Source organism: Eschrichtius robustus, chromosome 3 (genome assembly GCF_028021215.1).
Source record: "Eschrichtius robustus isolate mEscRob2 chromosome 3, mEscRob2.pri, whole genome shotgun sequence".
NCBI classification, from domain to species: domain Eukaryota; kingdom Metazoa; phylum Chordata; class Mammalia; order Artiodactyla; family Eschrichtiidae; genus Eschrichtius; species Eschrichtius robustus.
Genome location: NC_090826.1, coordinates 53,993,832 through 54,013,947, shown reverse-complemented (window position 1 = coordinate 54,013,947; position 20,116 = coordinate 53,993,832). Strand labels below are relative to the sequence as shown.

Sequence of the window (20,116 nt, the reverse complement as noted above, 5' to 3'; positions counted from 1 at the left end):
CTACAAGAGACCCACTTTAGACCTAGGGACACATACAGACTGAAAGTGAGGGGATGGAAAAAGATATTCCATGCAAATGGAAATCAAAAGAAAGCTGGAGTAGCTATACTCATATCAGATAAAATAGACTTTAAAATAAAGAATGTTACAAGAGACAAGGAAGGACACTACATAATGATCAAGGGATCAATCCAAGAAGAAGATATAACAATTATAAATATATATGCACCCGACATAGGAGCACCTCCATACATAAGGCAACTGCTAACAGCTATAAAAGAGGAAATTGACAGTAACACAATCATAGTGGGGGACTTTAACACCTCACTTACACCAGTGGACAGATCATCCAAAATGAAAATAAATAAGGAAACAGAAGCTTTAAATGACACAATAGACCAGACAGATTTAATTGATATATATAGGACATTCCATCCAAAAACAGCAGATTACACGTTCTTCTCAAGTGCGCACGGAACATTCTCCAGGATAGATCACATCTTGGGTCACAAGTCAAGCCTCAGTAAATTTAAGAAAACTGAAATCATATCAAGCATCTTTTCTGACCACAACGCTATGAGATTAGAAATGAATTACAGGGAAAAAAACGTAAAAAAGACAAACACATGGAGGCTAAACAATACGTTACTAAATAACCAAGAGATCACTGAAGAAATCAAAGAGGAAATCAAAAAATACCTAGAGACATATGACAATGAAAACACGACGACCCAAAACCTATGGGATGCAGCAAAAGCAGTTCTAAGAGGGAAGTTTATAGCTATACAAGCCTACCTAAAGAAACAAGAAAAATCTCAAGTAAACAATCTAACCTTACACCTAAAGAAGCTAGAGAAAGAAGAACAAACAAAACCCAAAGTTAGCAGAAGGAAAGAAATCATAAAGATCAGAGCAGAAATAAATGAAATAGAAACAAAGAAAACAATAGCAAAGATCAATAAAACTAAAAGTTGGTTCTTTGAGAAGATAAACAAAATTGATAAGCCATTAGCCAGACTCATCAAGAAAAAGAGGGAGAGGACTCAAATCAATAAAATCAGAAATGAAAAAGGAGAAGTTACAACAGACACCGCAGAAATACAAAGCATCCTAAGAGACTACTACAAGCAACTTTATGCCAATAAAATGGACAACCTAGAAGAAATGGACAAATTTTTAGAAAGGTATAACCTTCCAAGACTGAACCAGGAAGAAACAGAAAATATGAACAGACCAATCACAAGTAATGAAATTGAAACTGTGATTAAAAATCTTCCAACAAACAAAAGTCCAGGACCAGATGGCTTCACAGGTGAATTCTATCAAACATTTAGAGAAGAGCTAACACCCATCCTTCTCAAACTCTTCCAAAAAATTGCAGAGGAAGGAACACTCCCAAACTCATTCTATGAGGCCACCATCACCCTGATACCAAAACCAGACAAAGACACTACAAAAAAAGAAAATTACAGACCAATATCACTGATGAATATAGATGCAAAAATCCTGAACAAAATACTAGCAAAGAGAATCCAACAACACATTAAAAGGATCATACACCACGATCAAGTGGGATTTATCCCAGGGATGCAAGGATTCTTCAATATACGCAAATCAATCAATGTGATACACCATATTAACAAATTGAAGAATAAAAACCATATGATCATCTCAATAGATGCAGAAAAAGCTTCTGACAAAATTCAACACCCATTTCTGATAAAAACTCTCCAGAAAGTGGGCATAGAGGGAACCTACCTCAACATAATAAAGGCCATATATGACAAACCCACAGCAAACATCATTCTCAATGGTGAAAAACTGAAAGCATTTCCTCTAAGATCAGGAACGAGACAAGGATGTCCACTCTCACCACTATTATTCAACATAGTTCTGGAAGTCCTAGCCACGGCAATCAGAGAAGAAAAAGAAATAAAAGGAATACAAATTGGAAAAGAAGAAGTAAAACTGTCACTGTTTGCGGATGACATGATACTATACGTAGAGAATCCTAAAACTGCCACCAGAAAACTGCTAGAGCTAATTAATGAATATGGTAAAGTTGCAGGATACAAAATGAATGCACAGAAATCTCTTGCATTCCTATACACTGATGAAAAATCTGAAAGAGAAATTATGGAAACACTCCCATTTACCATTGCAACAAAAAGAATAAAATACCTAGGAATAAACCTACCTAGGGAGACAAAAGACCTGTATGCAGAAAACTATAAGAGACACTGATGAAAGAAATTAAAGATGATACCAACAGATGGAGAGATATACCATGTTCTTGGATTGGAAGAATCAACATTGTGAAAATGAGTATACTACCCAAAGCAATCTACAGATTCAATGCAATCCCTATCAAATTACCAATGGCATTTTTTACGGAGCTAGAACAAATCATCTTAAAATTTGTATGGAGACACAAAAGACCCCGAATAGCCAAAGCAGTCTTGAGGCAAAAAAATGGAGCTGGAGGAATCAGACTCCCTGACTTCAGACTATACTACAAAGCTACAGTAATCAAGACAATATGGTACTGGCACAAAAACAGAAACATAGATGAATGGAACAAGATAGAAAGCCCAGAGATTAACCCACACACCTATGGTCAACTAATCTATGACAAAGGAGGCAAAGATATACAATGGAGAAAAGACAGTCTCTTCAATAAGTGGTGATGGGAAAACTGGACAGCTACATGTAAAAGAATGAAATTAGAATACTCCCTAACACCATACACAAAAATAAACTCAAAATGGATTAGAGACCTAAATGTAAGACTGGACACTATAAAACTCTTAGAGGAAAACATAGGAAGAACACTCTTTGACATAAATCACAGCAAGATCCTTTTTGACCCACCTCCTAGAGTAATGGAAATAAAAACAAAAATAAACAAATGGGACCTAATGAAACTTCAAAGCTTTTGCACAGCAAAGGAAACCATAAACAAGACGAAAAGACAACCCTCAGAATGGGAGAAAATATTTGCACACGAATCAACGGACAAAGGATTAATCTCCAAAATATATAAACAGCTCATTCAGCTCAATATCAAAGAAACAAACACCCCAATCCAAAAATGGGCAGAAGACCTAAATAGACATTTCTCCAAAGAAGACATACAGACGGCCACGAAGCACATGAAAAGCTGCTCAACATCACTAATTATTAGAGAAATGCAAATCAAAACTACAATGAGGTATCACCTCACTCCTGTTAGAATGGGCATCATCAGAAAATCTACAAACAACAAATGCTGGAGAGGGTGTGGAGAAAAGGGAACCCTCTTGCACTGTAGGTGGGAATGTAAATTGATACAGCCACTATGGAGAACAATATGGAGGTTCCTTAAAAAACTAAAAATAGAATTACCATATGACCCAGCAATCCCACTACTGGGCATATGCCCAGAGAAAACCGTAATTCAAAAAGACACATGCACCCGAATGTTCATTGCAGCACTATTTACAATAGCCAGGTCATGGAAGCAACCTAAATGCCCATCAACATACGAATGGATAAAGAAGATGTGGTACATATATACAATGGAATATTACTCAGCCATAAAAAGGAACGAAATTGAGTCATTTGTTGAGACGTGGATGGATCTAGAGACTGTCGTACAGAGTGAAGTAAGTCAGAAAGAGAAAAACAAATATCGTATATTAACGCATGTATGTGGAACCTAGAAAAATGGTACAGATGAGCCGGTTTGCAGGGCAGAAGTTGAGACACAGATGTAGAGAACGGACATATGGACACCAAGGGGGGAAAACTGCGGTGGGGTGGGGATGGTGGTGTGCTGAATTGCACGATTGGGAATGACATGTAGACACTGATGTGTATAAAATTGATGCCTAATAAGAACCTGCAGTATAAAAAAACAAACAAACAAAACAACTAATACTAAACTTTCATTGGGTTATTTGTATGGAAATATGTTAATATAAATGTTTCAGACATTACATGAAATTTCTAAAAATCTTATATTTGTATTTGTATGGAAATATGTATGGAAATATGTTAATATAAATGTTTCAGACATTAAAAAAAAAAAAAAAAATTAACTGCTCAATAATTTTCTGCTCAAAGTCACTGCTGTTGACCTGCCCAGAATTTACTGAACTGGAGATAATCCAGAGTTCAATCAAAAAGAACTAAATGATAACAGCAACAAAAAATCCAAAGACTACTAAAATTTGAACTTAATTAACTCATAGTGGTAGTCATGAATAACACTTATGTTTAACCTGTATGTTTGAAAGGTGAATGGCCCAGTCCAACAAAGATGTTACATGCTAGATTAGTTACAACTTTAGAAGACATATGGGACTCAGGAAATTAACATCAGGGAATTTTATTCAGTTTGCAAGCTAGAGTTCAAATTTAAAAAACAGTAACAATAACAAAACCCCCCAAAACCAGAGATTTGATTTACCTCTACCAAGGAAGTGTAGTACGAGTCCTTGAGCCAACAGCATCTGGCCAGTTCTTAGTGTACAGCCCCAACCACAGTCTGTTGTCAAAGCTGAGCCTTCTATTGGAGGAAACTCTTCCCTGTAGGTAAGCCATATTCTTGAAATGAAGTCTTTACGAAATTCTTCTACACTTCCCGCAATCACATGATCTTCTACTGTACATCCTGAGCTTACAGGTAACAGTTCATTTTCATCTACAAAATAAAAATATAAACTATACTCTAAATAAATGCAAAGAAATGTCAATAATGGTACCATAATCTCATTACTCTCCGTACAGAGCACAGCACAATCTTTCTAATTCTTTTTTTTCAATTTAAATGAAGATAAGTCTCATGTTCCTCCTATTCAGGCTGTTATGAAAATCAAATGAGAATGAATGCTGAAATGTTCTGTACACTCTGGTGCTAACTAATATAAGGTATTATCAGTACTACTGTTATTAATAATAATATCCTATATTCCGAATATAATCAACTCTCTTATGAGGACATAATATAAAAATATATTTTCTTATTGCCTCATTTGGCTCAGGATATAGATATTAGTGCTCTCTAAAATGAGATTTGCAAATAAAATATCATGATTTATCAATATGTAAAAATGTATGTAATCACATAACTAGTTCTTAAAATCAAATAAAATGTGCACATTGTATTTATTGTCATGAATATTTATACTCAAATTATAAAATCAAAACTAACAAGCTAAACAGTAAGAATATAAAATTCTTAAATATATTTGTATCCTTTCATGTTGAAGTATATATATTTTTAAATTGCTGTGACCCACATATATCATTTTTAAAGGCTTTTCCAAATTGATTATCTCTTATGCAATTTCTATGTGAAAACTATGGTCACTATTTGCCCAATAATTTACAAAACACTAGTGCTCAAAATGAACTAACATTTCTTGATTCCTCCAGACAGAAAGTCTTAGTCATCTTTTCAACCTCAGAATGAAGCACAGTGCCTAGCACAAATAGATCCTAATAAATGTTGGCTGGCTTGGGTGGGTGGATGCATAGGTAGATAAATCCGCCCGTAACTCTCAATTCCAAGGAGTTTAATTTCCAATGCCCTTCTAAAGGATGTTAAAGCAGTGTTATCATGCTTTTATTCCTCATCTTTCCTGCACCTATCCCTTTTCAAGCTCATTCTGAAAAAAATTACAATCACCCAAACTTCATAATATTCAGCTTAATGGAGCTAAGTTGTAGCATATAGTGTCAGTGGTAATGAAAAGAATACATGCCGGGGAGACCTTCAAGATGGCAGAGGAGTAAGACGTGGAGATCACCTTCCTCCCCACAAATACATCAAAAATACATCTACATGTGGAACAACTCCTACAGAACACCTACTGAACGCTGGCAGAAGACCTCAGATTTCCCAAAAGGCAAGAAAATCCCCACGTACCTGGGAAGGGCAAAAGAAGAAAGAAAACACAGAGACAAAAGAATAGGGACAGGACCTGCCCCTCTGGGAGGGAGCTGTGAAGGAGGAAAAGTCTCCACACACTAGGAAGCCCCTTCACTGGCGGAGACGGGGGGGTTACGATGGGGGAAGCTTCAGAGCCACGGAGGAGAGCGCAGCAACAGGGGTGCAGAGGGCAAAGTGGAGAGATTCCCTCACAGAGGATCACTGCCGACCAGCACTCACCAGCCCGAGAGGCTGGTCTGCTCACCCGCCAGGGCGGGTGGGGGCTGGGAGCTGAGGCTCGGGCTCGGAGCACAGACCCCAGGGAGAGGACTGGGGTTGGCTGCGAGAAGACAGCCAGAAGGAGGCCAGTGCGCCACAGCTAGCCGGGAGGGAGTCCAGGAAATACTTTGGACCTGCTGAAGAGACAAGAGACCATTGTTTCGGGGTGCATGAGGAGAGAGGACTCCTTCCCCATGTGCCCACAGAAGGCAGAGTACCACCTAAGCAAGCTCCAGAGATGGGCACTAGCTGCGGCTATCAGCTTGGACCCCAGAGACGGGCACGAAATGCTACGCTGCCACCGCTGCCACCAAAAATCCTGTGTGCAAGCACAGGTTACTACCCACACCCCCCCGGGAGCCTGTGCAGCCGACCACTGCCTGGGTCCCAAGATCTAAGGACAACCTCCCCGGGAGAACACACGGTGCGCCTCAGGCTGTTGCAATGTTATGCCAGCCTGTGCCGCCGCAGGCTTGCCCCGCATTCCAATTATGACTATTGTACCCTCTTTCTCCCTGGCCTGAGTGAGCAAGAGACCCCTAATCAGTCGCTGCTTCAACTCCCTCCTGTCTGGGCAGGGAACAGATGCCTGAGGGTGACCTACACGCAGAGGCGGGGCCAAAACCACAGCTGAACCCCAGGAGCTGTGCGAACAAAGAAGAGAAAGGGAAATTTCTCTGTGCAGCCTCAGGAGCAGCAGATTAAATCCCCACAGTCAAGCTGATGAACCCTGCATCTGTGAAATACCTGAATAGACAACGAATGTTCCCAAAATTGAGGCAGTGGACTTTGGGAGCAACTGTAGACTTGGGGTTTGCTTTCTGCATCTGATTTGTTTCTGGTTTTTATGTTTCTCTCAGTTTAGTTTTTAGCGCTTGTTATCACTGGTGAATTTGTTTATTGGTTTGGTTGCTCTCTTCTTTTTTTAATTTCTTTTTTATTTATTTTTCCCCCTTGTTTCTCTTTTTGTGACTGTGTATGCATATGTTTCTTTGTGTGGTTTTGTCTGTTTAGGTTTGCTTTTACCATTTGTCCTAGGGTTCTGACTGTTCTTTTTTTAATTATTATTTCTTTTTATGAGTGTGTGTGTGTACGTTACTTTGTGTGATTTTGTCAGTTTTGCTTTTACCATTTGGTTTGGGATTCTAACTGGTTTTTTTCTTTTCCCCTTTTTTTTCTTCCTTTTCTTTCAAGCCATGGGGCTGGCAGGGTCTTGGTGCTCCAGCCGGATGTCAGGCCTGAGCCTCCAAGGTGGGAGAGCCAAGTCCAGGACATTGGACCACCAGAGACCTCCCAGCCCCACGTAATATCAATTGGTGAGAGCTCTCCCAGAGATCTCCGCCTCAACGCTAAGACCCAGATCCACCCAATGGCCAGCAAGCTCCAGTGCTGGACTCCCCATGCCAAACAACTAGCAAGACAAAAAAACAACCACACGCATTAGCATAAGGGCTGCCTAAACTCATACTAAGTTCACAGACATGCCAAAACACACCACCAGACACAGCCCTGCCCACCAGAAGATCCAGGCCCACCTACCAGAACACAGGCACCAGTCCCCTCCACCAGGAAGCATACACAACACACTGAACCAACCTCACCCATTGGGGGCAGACACCAAAAACAACAGGAACAAAGAACCCACAGCCTGTGAAGAGGAGACCCCAAACACAGTAAGTTAAACAAAATGAGAAGACAGAAATACACAGCAGATGAAGGAGCAAGGTAAAAACCCACCAGACCAAACAAATGAAGAGGAAACAGGCAGTCTAACTGAAAAAGAATTCAGAATAATGATAGTAAAGATGATCCAAAACCTTGGAAATAGAGTGGAGAAAATATAAGAAACGTTTAACAAGGACCTGGAAGACCTAAAGAGCAAGCAAACAGTGATGAACAACACAGTAAATGAAATTAAAAATTCTCTAGAAGGAATCAATAGCAGAATAACTGAGGCAGAAGAACAGATAAGTGACCTGGAAGATAAAATAATGGAAATAACTGCCACAGAGCAGAATAAAGAAAAACAAATGAAAAGAATTGAGGACAGTCTCAGAGACCCCTGGGACAACAATAAACACACCAACATTCGAATTATAGAGCTCCCAGAAGACGAAGAGAAAAAGAAAGGGTCTGAGAAAATATTTGAAGAGATTACAGTTGAAAGCTTCCCTAACATGGGAATGGAAATAGCCACCCAAGTCCAGGAAGCGCAGAGAGTCCCACACAGGATAAATAAAAGGAAAAACACAGCAAGACATATATTAATCAAACTATCAAAAACTAAATACAAAGAAAAACTATTAAAAGCAGCTGGGGAAAGCAACAAATAACATACAAGGGAATCCACATAAGGTTAACAGCTGATCTTTCACCAGAAACTCTGCAAGCAGAAGGGAGTGGCAGGACATATATAAAGTGATGAAAGGGAAAAACCTACAACCAAGATTACCCCACAAGGATCTCACTCAGACTTGATGGAGAAATTACAACCTTTACAGACAAGCAAAGGCTAAGAGAATTCAGCACCACCAAACCAGCTTGACAACAAACGGTAAAGGAACTTCTCTAGGCAGGAAACACAAGAGAAGGAAAAGACTTACAAAAACAACCTGAAAACAATTAAGAAAATGGTAACAGGAACATACATATTGATAAATGTAAATGTAAATGTACCTTAAATGTAAATGGACTAAATGCTCCAACCAAAAGGCACAGACTGGCTGAATGGATACAAAAACAAGACCAATATATATGCTGTCTACAAGAGACCCACTTCAGACCTAGGGACACATGCAGACAGAAAGTAAGGAGATGTAAAAAGATATTCCATGCAAATGGAAATCAAAAGAAAGCTGGAGTAGCAATTCTCATATCAGACAAAATAGACTTTAAAATAAAGACTATTAAAAGAGACAAAGAAGGACACTATATAATGATCAAGGGATCGATCCAAGAGGAAGGTATAACAATTGTAAATATTTATGCACCCAACATAGGAGCACCTCAATACATAAGGCAACTGCTAACAGCCATAAAAGAGGAAATGGACAGTAAAACAATCATAGTAGGGGACTTTAACACCCCACTTTCACCAATGGACAGATCATCCAAAATGAAAATAAATATGGAAACACAAGCTTCAAATGATACATTAAACAACATGGACTTAATTGATATTTATAGAACAGTCCATCCAAAAACAACAGAATACACTTTCTTCTCAAGTGCTCATGGAACATTCTCCAGGAATAGATCATATCTTGGGTCACAAATCAAGCCTTGGTAAATTTAAGAAAATTGAAATCGTATCAAGTATCTTTTCCAACCACAACGCTATGAGACTAGATATCAATTACAGAAAAAAAATCTGTAAAATATACAAATACATGGAGGCTACACAATACACTACTTAATAACGAAGTGATCACTGAAGAAATCAAAGGGGAAATCAAAAAATACCTAGAAACAAATGACAATGAAAACACGACGACCCAAAACCTATGGGATGCAGCAAAGGCAGTTGTAAGAGCGAAGTTTATAGCAATACAATCTTACCTTAAGAAACAAGAAACATCTCAAATAAACAACCTAACCTTACACCTAAAGCAATTAGAGAAAGAAGAACAAAAAAACCCAAAGTTAGCAGAAGGAAAGGAATCATAAAGATCAGATCAGAAATAAATGAAAAAGAAATGAAGGAAACAATAGCAAAGATCAATAAAACTAAAAGCTGGTTCTTTGAGAAGATAAACAAAATTGATAAACCATCAGCCAGACTCATCAAGAAAAAAAGGGAGAAGACCCAAATCAATTGAATTAGAAATGAAAAAGGAGAAGTAACAACTGACACTGCAGAAACACAAAGGATCATGAGAGATTACTACAAGCAACTACATGCCAATAAAATGGACAAGCTGGAAGAAATGGACAAATTCTTAGAAAAGCACAACCTTCCCAGACTGAACCAGGAAGAAATAGAAAGTATAAACAGACCAACCACAAGCACTGAAATTGAAACTGTGATTTAAAATCTTCCAACAAACAAAAGCCCAGGACCAGATGGCTTCACAGGTGAAATCTATCAAACACTTAGAGAAGAGCTAACACCTATCCCTCTCAAACTCTTCCAAAATATAGCAGAGGGAGGAACACTCCAAACTCATTCTACTATGCCACCATCACCCTGATACCAAAACCAGACAAAGATGTCACAAAAAAAGAAAACTACAGGCCAATATCACTGATGAACATAGATGCAAAAATCTTCAACAAAATTCTAGCAAACAGAATCCAACAGCACATTAAAAGGATCATACACCATGATCAAGTGGGGTTTGTCCCAGGAACGCAAGGATTCTTCAATATACGCAAACCAATCAATGTGATACACCATATTAACAAATTGAAGGATAAAAACCATATGATCATCTCAATAGATACAGAAAAAGCTTCTGACAAAATTCAACACCCATTTAAGATAAAAACTCTCCAGAAAGTGGGCATAGAGGGAACCTACCTCAACATAATAAAGGCCATACGTGACAAGCCCACAGCCAACATCATTCTCAGTGGTGAAAAACTGAAAGCATTTCGTCTTAGATCAGGAACAAGACAAGGTTGCCCATTCTCACTGCTATTATTCAACATAGTTTTGGAAGTCTTAGCCATGGCAATCAGAGAAGAAAAAGAAATAAATGGAATCCAAATCGGAAAAGAAGAAGTAAAGCTGTCATTGTTTGCAGATGACATGATACTATACATAGAGAATCCTAAAGATGCTACCAGAAAACTAGTAGAGCTAATCAATGAATTTGGTAAAGTTGTAGGATACAAAATTAATGCACAGAAATCGCTTGCATTCCTATACAGTAATGATGAAAAATCTGAAACAGAAATTAAGGAAACACTCCCATTTACCATTGCAGCAAAAAGAATAAAATACCTGGGAATAAACCTAAGAAGACAAAAGACCTGTATGCAGAAAACTATAAGACACTGATGAAAGAAATTAAAGATGATACCAACAGATGGAGAGATATACCTTGCTCTTGGATTGGAAGAATCAACATTGTGAAAAAGGCTATACTACCCAAAGCAATCTACAGATTCAATGCAATCCCTATCAAACTGCCAATGGCATTTTTCACAGAACTAGAACAAAAAATTTTACAATTTGTATGGAAACACAAAGACTCCGAATAGCCAAAGCAATCTTGAGAAAGAAAAACGGAGCTGGAGGAATCAGGCTCCCGGACTTCAGACTATACTACTAAGCTACAGTAATCAAGTTAATATGGTACTGGCACAAAAACAGATATATACATCAATGGAACAGGATAGAAAGCCCAGAGATAAACACACGCACATATGGTCACCTTATCTTTGATAAAGGAGGCAAGAGTATACAATGGAGAAAAGACAGCCTCTTCAATAAGTGGTGCTGGGAAAAATGGACAGCTACATGTAAAAGAACGAAATTAGAACACTCCCTAACACCATACACAAAAATAAACTCAAAATGGATTAAAGACCTAAATGTAAGGCCAGACAGTATCAAACTCTTAGAAGAAAACATAGGCAGAACACTCTATGACATAAATCACAGTAAGATCCTTTTTGATCCACCTCCTAGAGAAACGGAAATAAAAACAAAAATAAACAAATGGGACCTAATGAAACTTAAAAGCTTTTGCACAGCAAAGGAAACCATAAACAAGACGAAAAGACCACCCTCAGAATGGGAGAAAATATTTACAAACGAAGCAGCAGACAAAGGATTAATATCCAAAATTTACAAGCAGTTCATGCAGCTCAACATCAAAAAAACAAACAACCCAATCCAAAAATGGGCAGAAGACCTAAATAGACATTTCTCCAAAGAAGATATACAGATTGCCAACAAACACATGAAAGGATGCTCAACATCACTAATCATTAGAGAAATGCAAATCAAAACGACTATGTGGTATCACTTCACACCGGTCAGAATGGCCATCATCAAAAAAATCTACAAACAATAAATGCTGGAGAGGGTGTGGAGAAAAGGGAACCCTCCTACACTGTTGGTGGGAATGTAAATTGATACAGCCACTATGGAGAACAGTATGGAGGTTCCTTAAAAAACTAAGAATAGAACTTCCTTATGACCCAGCAATCCCACTACTGGGAATATACCCTGAGAAAACCATAACTCAAAAAGAGTCATGTACCACAATGTTCATTGCAGCTCTATTTACGATAGCCAGGACATGGAAGCAACCTAAGTGTCCATCAGCAGATGAATGGATAAAGAAGATGTGGCACATATATACAATGGAATATTACTCAGCCATAAAAAGAAAAGAAATTGAGTTATTTGTAGTGAGGTCGATGGACCTAGAGTCTGTCATACAGAGTGAAGTAAGTCAGAAAGAGAAAAACAAGTACCATATGCTAACACATATATATGGAATCTAAAAAAAAAAAAAAAAAAAAAAAAAGGTTATGAACAACCTGGGGCAGACAGGAATAAAGACGCAGATGTAGAGAATGGACTTGAGAGGACACAGGGAGGGGGAAGGGTAAGCTGGGACGAAGTGAGAGAGTGGCATGGACTTATATATACTACCAAATGTAAAACAGATATCTAGTGGGAAGCAACCACATAGCACAAGGAGATCAGCTTGGTGCTCTGTGACCACCTAGAGGGGTGGGATAGGGAAGGTGGGAGGCAGACGCAAGAGGGAGGAGATATGGGGATATATGTATATGTATAGCTGATTCACTTTGCTATATAGCAGAAACTAACACAACAATGTAAAGCAATTATACTCCGATACAGATGTGAAAAAAAATTTTTTTTAATTAAATAAAAAAAGATGTGGCACATATATACAGTGGAATATTACTCAGCCATAAAAAGAAATGAAATTGAGTTATTTGTAGTGAGGTGGATGGACCTAAAGTGTGTCATACAGAGTGAAGTAAGTCAGAAAGTAAAAAACAAATACCATATGCTAACACATATGTATGGAATCTAAAGAAATGGTTCGGATGAACCTAGTGGCAGGACAGGAATAAAGACGCAGACTAAGAGAATGGACTTGAGCATATGGCGGGTGAGGAGGGTAAGCTGGGACGAAGTGAGAGAGTGGCATGGACATATATACACTACCAAATGTAAAACAGATAGCTAGTGGGAAGCAGCTGCATAGCACAGGGAGATCAAATTGGTACTTTGTGACCACCTAGAGGGGTGGGATAGGGAAGGTGGGAGGGAGGCGCAGAGGGAGGGGATATGGGGATATATGTATACATATAGCTGATTCACTTTGTTATACAGCAGAAACTAACACAACATTGTAAAGCAATTATACTCCAATAAAGATGTTAAGGAAAAAAAAAAACGAATACATGGCAAATCTCTATTATCAATGAATTTCTCTCAAGATTAGAGTTTGAATTTAATTCCAAAAAAAAATAAAAATACCTGAAAACTGAATATGGCACTACAAATAAGGCCAAATTTTCCACTTTGGAGACATTTAAATTTGTTTGAAATTGGATATAATAACACATAACTCTCACAGCTCATCCTGAGGCTTGCCAAACACATAGTTCTAATCTCCTATCTTGACAACGTGATTAATTCCTTATCCTTTTAAGATCTAGTCTCCTCTTAATATTTACTCTAAGTATTATTGTGAAACTGTTCATACTAAATGAACTTTGTTGTCTTGTTGACTTTCCACTATAATACTACTCCTGCTATTCCACTTTTTGACTGACTTTCCTTTTCACAGTATTAACTAATTATATCTAGAATGCTTTTTATCTACATCTGCTCCCCCTCCAGATTTCAAGTATTCTAGAGGAGAAGAAATATGTTTATCTTCTAGACCTCTGAATGTTCAGCGCCTAACAGAGTTCAGTCCATAGTAGGTACACAATAAATATTTGTTTTGCTTTGCTTTTGTTTTCTATGATGGAAAAGACTTCTGAGCAGAGGTTTATGAAGAGTGAGAATGCCTGAAAGAACCACTACAAAGGATGAGAAAGAAAGCTGATAAAGGAAATAGAAGAGACCTGCTAGTAATATTGAGGGCTCAGTCAAGGGTGCTTATCGCAATCAAAAATCACAATTACACCACAACTAGAGAGAGCCCGCGCACAGCAACAAAGACCCAATGCAGCCAATAATAAATAAATAATTTTTTTTAAAAATCACAATTAAACAAGCTAATATGAGAAATAATCAGAAGTACAATAAACTGCAGAAATAAACTCTGAAAGAGTACAACTATTGTAATTATCAGGTATGGGATAAAATAAGTATGCATATGTTTAAAAAGTAGAAGGGTACTGAAAGGTGGACAAATAACAGAAAACAATTAAAGTTGACCAGGCACATGTAAAAGAAAACCAAATAAAACTACTAGAAATGAAAAATATAATAAATGAAAATAGAAATTTGGTATAGGTTAAATAGAAAATTATACAAAGCTCAGAAGATAATCAAGGAACCAGAAAAACTAAAGAAATTACTCAGAACACAGCACAGAGAGAAAAAATAACAGAAAATACAAAAAACAAGAATTTCAGAGACATGAAAAACAGTCTAACAGAAAGACTTATCAGAGATGCAAAAGGACAGAACAAGAAGAATGGAGAAAAACTATAATTAAAAGTGGCTGAAATTTCTTCAGATTTTAAGAAATATATGATTCTGAGTAGAATAAAGTGAAATCCACATGAAAGACAGAGTTGATCTTAAAAGCAACCAGAGAGAAAAAACATAGAAATGACAGCTTCAAAACACCAGACAGACTATCTTGTCCTAAAGCGAGCAAAGATTTACTAAACAGAACACAAAAAGTACTAACCATTTAAGAAGATAAAAAAGTTAACCAGACTATATTAAAATTAAGAACTGTGCTCTTCAAAAGATAAACTGAGTGAAAAAGTAACGAAGTAGGAGACAACATTTCCTATAGACATATCCAAAAAAGGATCCATATCCAGAATATATTAAGAAAACCTAGAGAGATAATCTAATAGAAGACATATTTAAATGGAAAAATATTTATGAAAATATGCTCAATTTCATAAGTTAGACAAATGCAAATTAAAATAAAATGTGGCTCTAATAAACACGGAAAAATACCAAGTATCGGTGAGCTGAGAGCAAGCAGAATTTGCATACACACCTGGTAGAAATACAAACTGGCACAACTGTTTTATAAAACTATTTGGTAGTATATACTGAGGCTGAACATATGAATACCCTATGACCCAGCAATTACATTCCCAGGTATACATACTGAATGAAAATCCATACACATGTTCATTCACCAAAGCACATGTACTAGAATATTCACAGCAGGGCTCTTAACGAATGCCAAAAATTGAAAACTATCCAAATGCCCACCAAGAGTAAAATGGATGAAGTGTGGCACATTCACACAATGCAATACTCAGAATACAAAAATATCCAGCTCCCAACAAGGTAAATAACACGACGTCTGGCAATCAATCAAGCATGCAAATAGGCAGGAAAACACAAGCCAAAATGAGAATACTCAACCAATCAAAACTGAACCCAACCTAACACAAATGCTAGAATTAGCAAACAAGTACATTGAAACAGTTATTACAATATTACATATGTTCAAAAAGATAAGTAGAAGAAGATTAAGTAAGGAAGGAAGATAAGTAAGGAAGATTTTTTTTAATGGAACTTTTAGATATATAAACTACAATGACCAAGATGAAAAATATACTGACTAGGATTTATGGCAGATTAGACATTGCTGAGGAAAAGATCAAAAGATTAGTGAACTTGAAGACACAGCAATAGGAACTATCCAAATTAAAACACAGAGAGGAAAAAGAATTTTTTAAAAAATAAAAGCACATCTGTGAGATGTGGCACAATTTCATTCATGCTAATATATGTTCAACTGGAGACCCAGGAGAGGGAAGAGAGGGGAAGACAGAAAAAAATATTTGAAGACAAAATGGCTGAAAAAATTCAAAATTGGTGAAAACTATGAAACAACAGGTTCAAGAAATTCAACAAAACCCAAGCACAAGAAACATGAAGAAAACTATACTCCACATCATAATCAAATTGTTCCAAACTAGTGATTAAAAAAAAATCTTTAAAGTAGTCAAGAAAAAAAAGACACATTATGTACACAGAAAGATAAGGATGACATCAGATTTCTCCCTGGAAACAAAATAAACAAGAAGATAGCAGGGCAACATCTTTAAAGCTACTGAAAGAAAAAAAATCATCAACCCAAAACTCTATACCCAGCAAAAGTATCTTTCAAAAATGAAAGCAAAACCCTTCTTCAGAGACACAAAAGCTGAAGGAATGTATCACCAGCACACCCTGCACTATAAGAAATGTTAAAATAAGTCTTTCAAGCAGGAAAATAATGGATTTTAGCAGATGGAAATATGGATTCACACAAAGGAATGAACACCAAAAATGATAACTATATGAGCAAATATATTATTTTTCTTATTACTTAAATCTCTTTAAAGATATTGACTGTTTAAACAAAAATAATAACAATGTATTATGGCATGTATAAGATACAAATAAATAAAATGTATGACACCAGTAGCATAAAGACCAGGAGGAGGGAAGTGAAGTACACTACTCTAAGGTTCTTATACTATATGTGAGTTGGTATAATATCATTAGAAGGTAGACTGTGATAAGTTAAAGATATACCCTAAAACCTTAAAGTAACCCAGTAAAATAACACAATAAAAAGTTACAGCTAACCAGCCAACAAAGAGATAAAATAGAAATCAAAAAATATTCAATCTGAAAGAAGGTAGAAAAAGAGGAAAAGGGAACAAAGAGCAGATTTAACAAATAGAAACCAAATAGTGAGATAACACACAAACCTAACTATATCAATAATCATATAGAATGTGAATACAGGCATACCTTGTTTTTGTTCTTCACTTTATTGTGCTTTGCAAATACTGCGTTTTTTTACAAATTGAAGGTTTGTGGTAACCCTGTGTTGTCAGATGATGATTAGCATTTTTTTAGCCATAAAGTATTTTTTAATTAAGGTACATATATTATTTTTTTAGACATAATGCTATTGTATACTTAATAGACTATAACACAGTATAAACATAACTTTCATATGCACTGGGAAACCAAAAAATTTGTGCAACTTACTTTATTGAAATATTTGCTTTATTGCAGTGGTCTGGAACCAAACCCACAATATCTCCGATAGGTATGCCTGTAGTCTAAACAACTTAATTAAAAGGCAGAGATTATCAGATTGGATAAAAAAGCAAGACCCAACAATTTACTTCCTACAGGAAACGAACTTTAAATATAAAGAAAAATAGATTAAGTGTAAAAGAACATAAAAAGATATACCATATAACCCTAAGCAAAAGAAAGCTTAATATCAGACAAAGTAGATTTCAGACCAAAAAAATATCACCAGGAATAAAGAAGGGTTTTATAATTATAAAGGGGTCAATTCATTAACTGACCATAACAACTCTAAATGTTAATGTACCCAATAACAAAGCTTCAAAATTGAAGAAGCAAAAACTGATAGAATTGCAAGGAGAAACAAACAAATCCACAATTATAGTCAGAGATTTCAATATCCCTCTCATAAAAACCGGTAGAACAAGTAGGACAGAGCAAGAAGAGAGAAGACGTGAACTCAACCAACGTGACCTAACTGTCCTTATAGAACATTCCAGTAACAGAATACATATTCTTCTCAAGCACACAAAGAACATTTACCAAGTTATACCATATTTAGACCATAAAGCAAGTCTCAATAACTTCAAAGAGATTAGAGTCATAAAAATATTTTCTCTGACCACGATGGAATTAAATTAAAAATCAATAACAGAACAAGATCTGGAAAATTTCCAAATTAAGTAATATACCTATAAACAATTGATTTCATCCTGCACACCCTTTCTTACTAAATGGCAAAAGTCATGTTTCAAAAAATTCCAAATTGTGGGATCTTATTTCCACAACATTTGGGCATAATCTTGGCAACACGTGGAATAACACAGATCCCTGAAAATAGTAGAGATAGTACAAGAACCAAGAGCACACAAAGGAAGACCCCTTGATACCTTACTTTCATGCCCTTTATGTCCTATAAAGAGATCCCTAGGCAAAGCTCCACCCTGGGCTGGTTTCAGTGCAGAAAAAACTTTTATTATTTTCTAGCCTCTGTGCTACCCTCTCTACTTATTTTTTTTTTCCTTTTTTCCATGCACTATTTTGGGGTTTTTTTGTCCATAGGTTAGAATCATTGTCTATAGATGCTCCTCAGCCCCAAAATTAGGAAGGAGAGAGCCTTATCTCTGTTATTCATGTTAAATCATTTGGGTCCCTAAGATAGAACTGGTATACTAGAGATAACCACAGATACAGTTTTTCCTTAATGGTCTCTGGGCCCATCATGTCCTGAACCATCTAAGAGAAAATCTGGTGGAGATTGACCAATGCACAGTAAATCTAAAAAGCTATGAGTACATAATGACACACAGAGAGAAAAGGTTAGCATTAAAATATTTCCAATGAGATAAACAGAATATTATATTTCTGTTGAAGCTATAAAGAAAGTCATGACAAAACAGGGCAATAACCTTAGGACAACTGTTATGAACTAGAAATTCACCAAAGTAATACCATAATTATAGGATTAATAAACCTTTACATAATATGGGTTTGTATACCCACAACAGGAGAAATAATAAAGAAAATTAGTCCCCCATAATCAACAGACCTTTATGTCATATATTTCAAAAGTTTTAAAACTTCATTAACAACCAAAAAAATCCTTAATATGTTACTTCCACCATGTCACAATCCCTTTGTTTTTCTGAACAAATATTCTAATTCCCTTTTACCCTACCTTGATTATTGTGACCCCTCTTATTTTCAAAATGTACATTGAAATCTCTTTTCAAATGTGTATTTGATCTTATTCAGTGTTATTCCTCCCGTTTTCAGAATTATACTTGACTCACTTAAATTTGTATGCTTTTAAGTACAAGGGCCTCCCCCTCTCTGAGGATACCAAAAAATTCCTAGAAAGGTGTAAGAAGGTGGTTTGGGGTTAACTCATTAGAAAAGAGAATCTATAAAGTGGATGATAAGAACAGAAATATGATATTCTTCTGGCTAATGATTCATTCCCTTCATTCTGCATGTAGATATTTTTAAACAGCAAATGTCGTATTTCAAAAACTTCTGAGACTACAGTCTTATTTCTACAAAAATACAAGAATGTACTGTTATACACTATTTAAAATGGCAAAACCAAAGCAAACTAAATGTCTAACAATAGTAGAATGAATAATTTGTGGTAATTCATACAATGGAATATTATACAGCAGTTAAAAATAAACTAGAACCTACACATAACATGGACAAATCTTAAAAACACAACCTTAAAAGCCATAAGCAAGTCACAGAAGCAAAACATAGTTCGATTTCATTTTCAAAAAGGTCAAAAATAGGAAACACTAAATTCCACCACTTTAGGATAGTAGAGTTTTTTGGCATGGGAAGGACTACAGTTGGGTAGAAGCACAAGGAGATTAAAACTTATTCATAATGTTGTACTTCTCTTGTCTAATGAAATTTCATTACTATCCTTGAAAGTGTATACACAAGGCTTTTGTCTTCTCTGTGTATGAGTAATTCATAATTTTTAAAATGTAAAGATTTTAAATAATATAAAATTATTAAAATAATAAAAATTCATATTTATAATAAAGAAAACAAAGAAGAAAAAGTCCTACTTCCACTGGATTCCGTCATATCTGCCATATGTCTTATAATGGTACTAAGATAGGCACTTGTTACTATGGGAGAGGTAGATGAAGATAAGACCAATACGCTGAGATTAGCAGAGT

General features: G+C 36.3%; 1 protein-coding gene across 4 annotated transcripts in view; it reads right to left on the bottom strand.

The window, feature by feature from the left end:
* Positions 1 to 20,116, bottom strand: part of ATG4C (autophagy related 4C cysteine peptidase) — a 94,643-nt gene that overhangs the window by 34,680 nt on the left and 39,847 nt on the right. For all 4 annotated transcript variants that reach the window (XM_068540020.1, XM_068540023.1, XM_068540019.1 and 1 more), the window contains one exon: positions 4,451 to 4,684. In XM_068540020.1, coding sequence (XP_068396121.1) covers positions 4,451 to 4,684 — 234 coding nt within the window. The remainder of the gene's footprint in view (positions 1 to 4,450; positions 4,685 to 20,116) is intronic.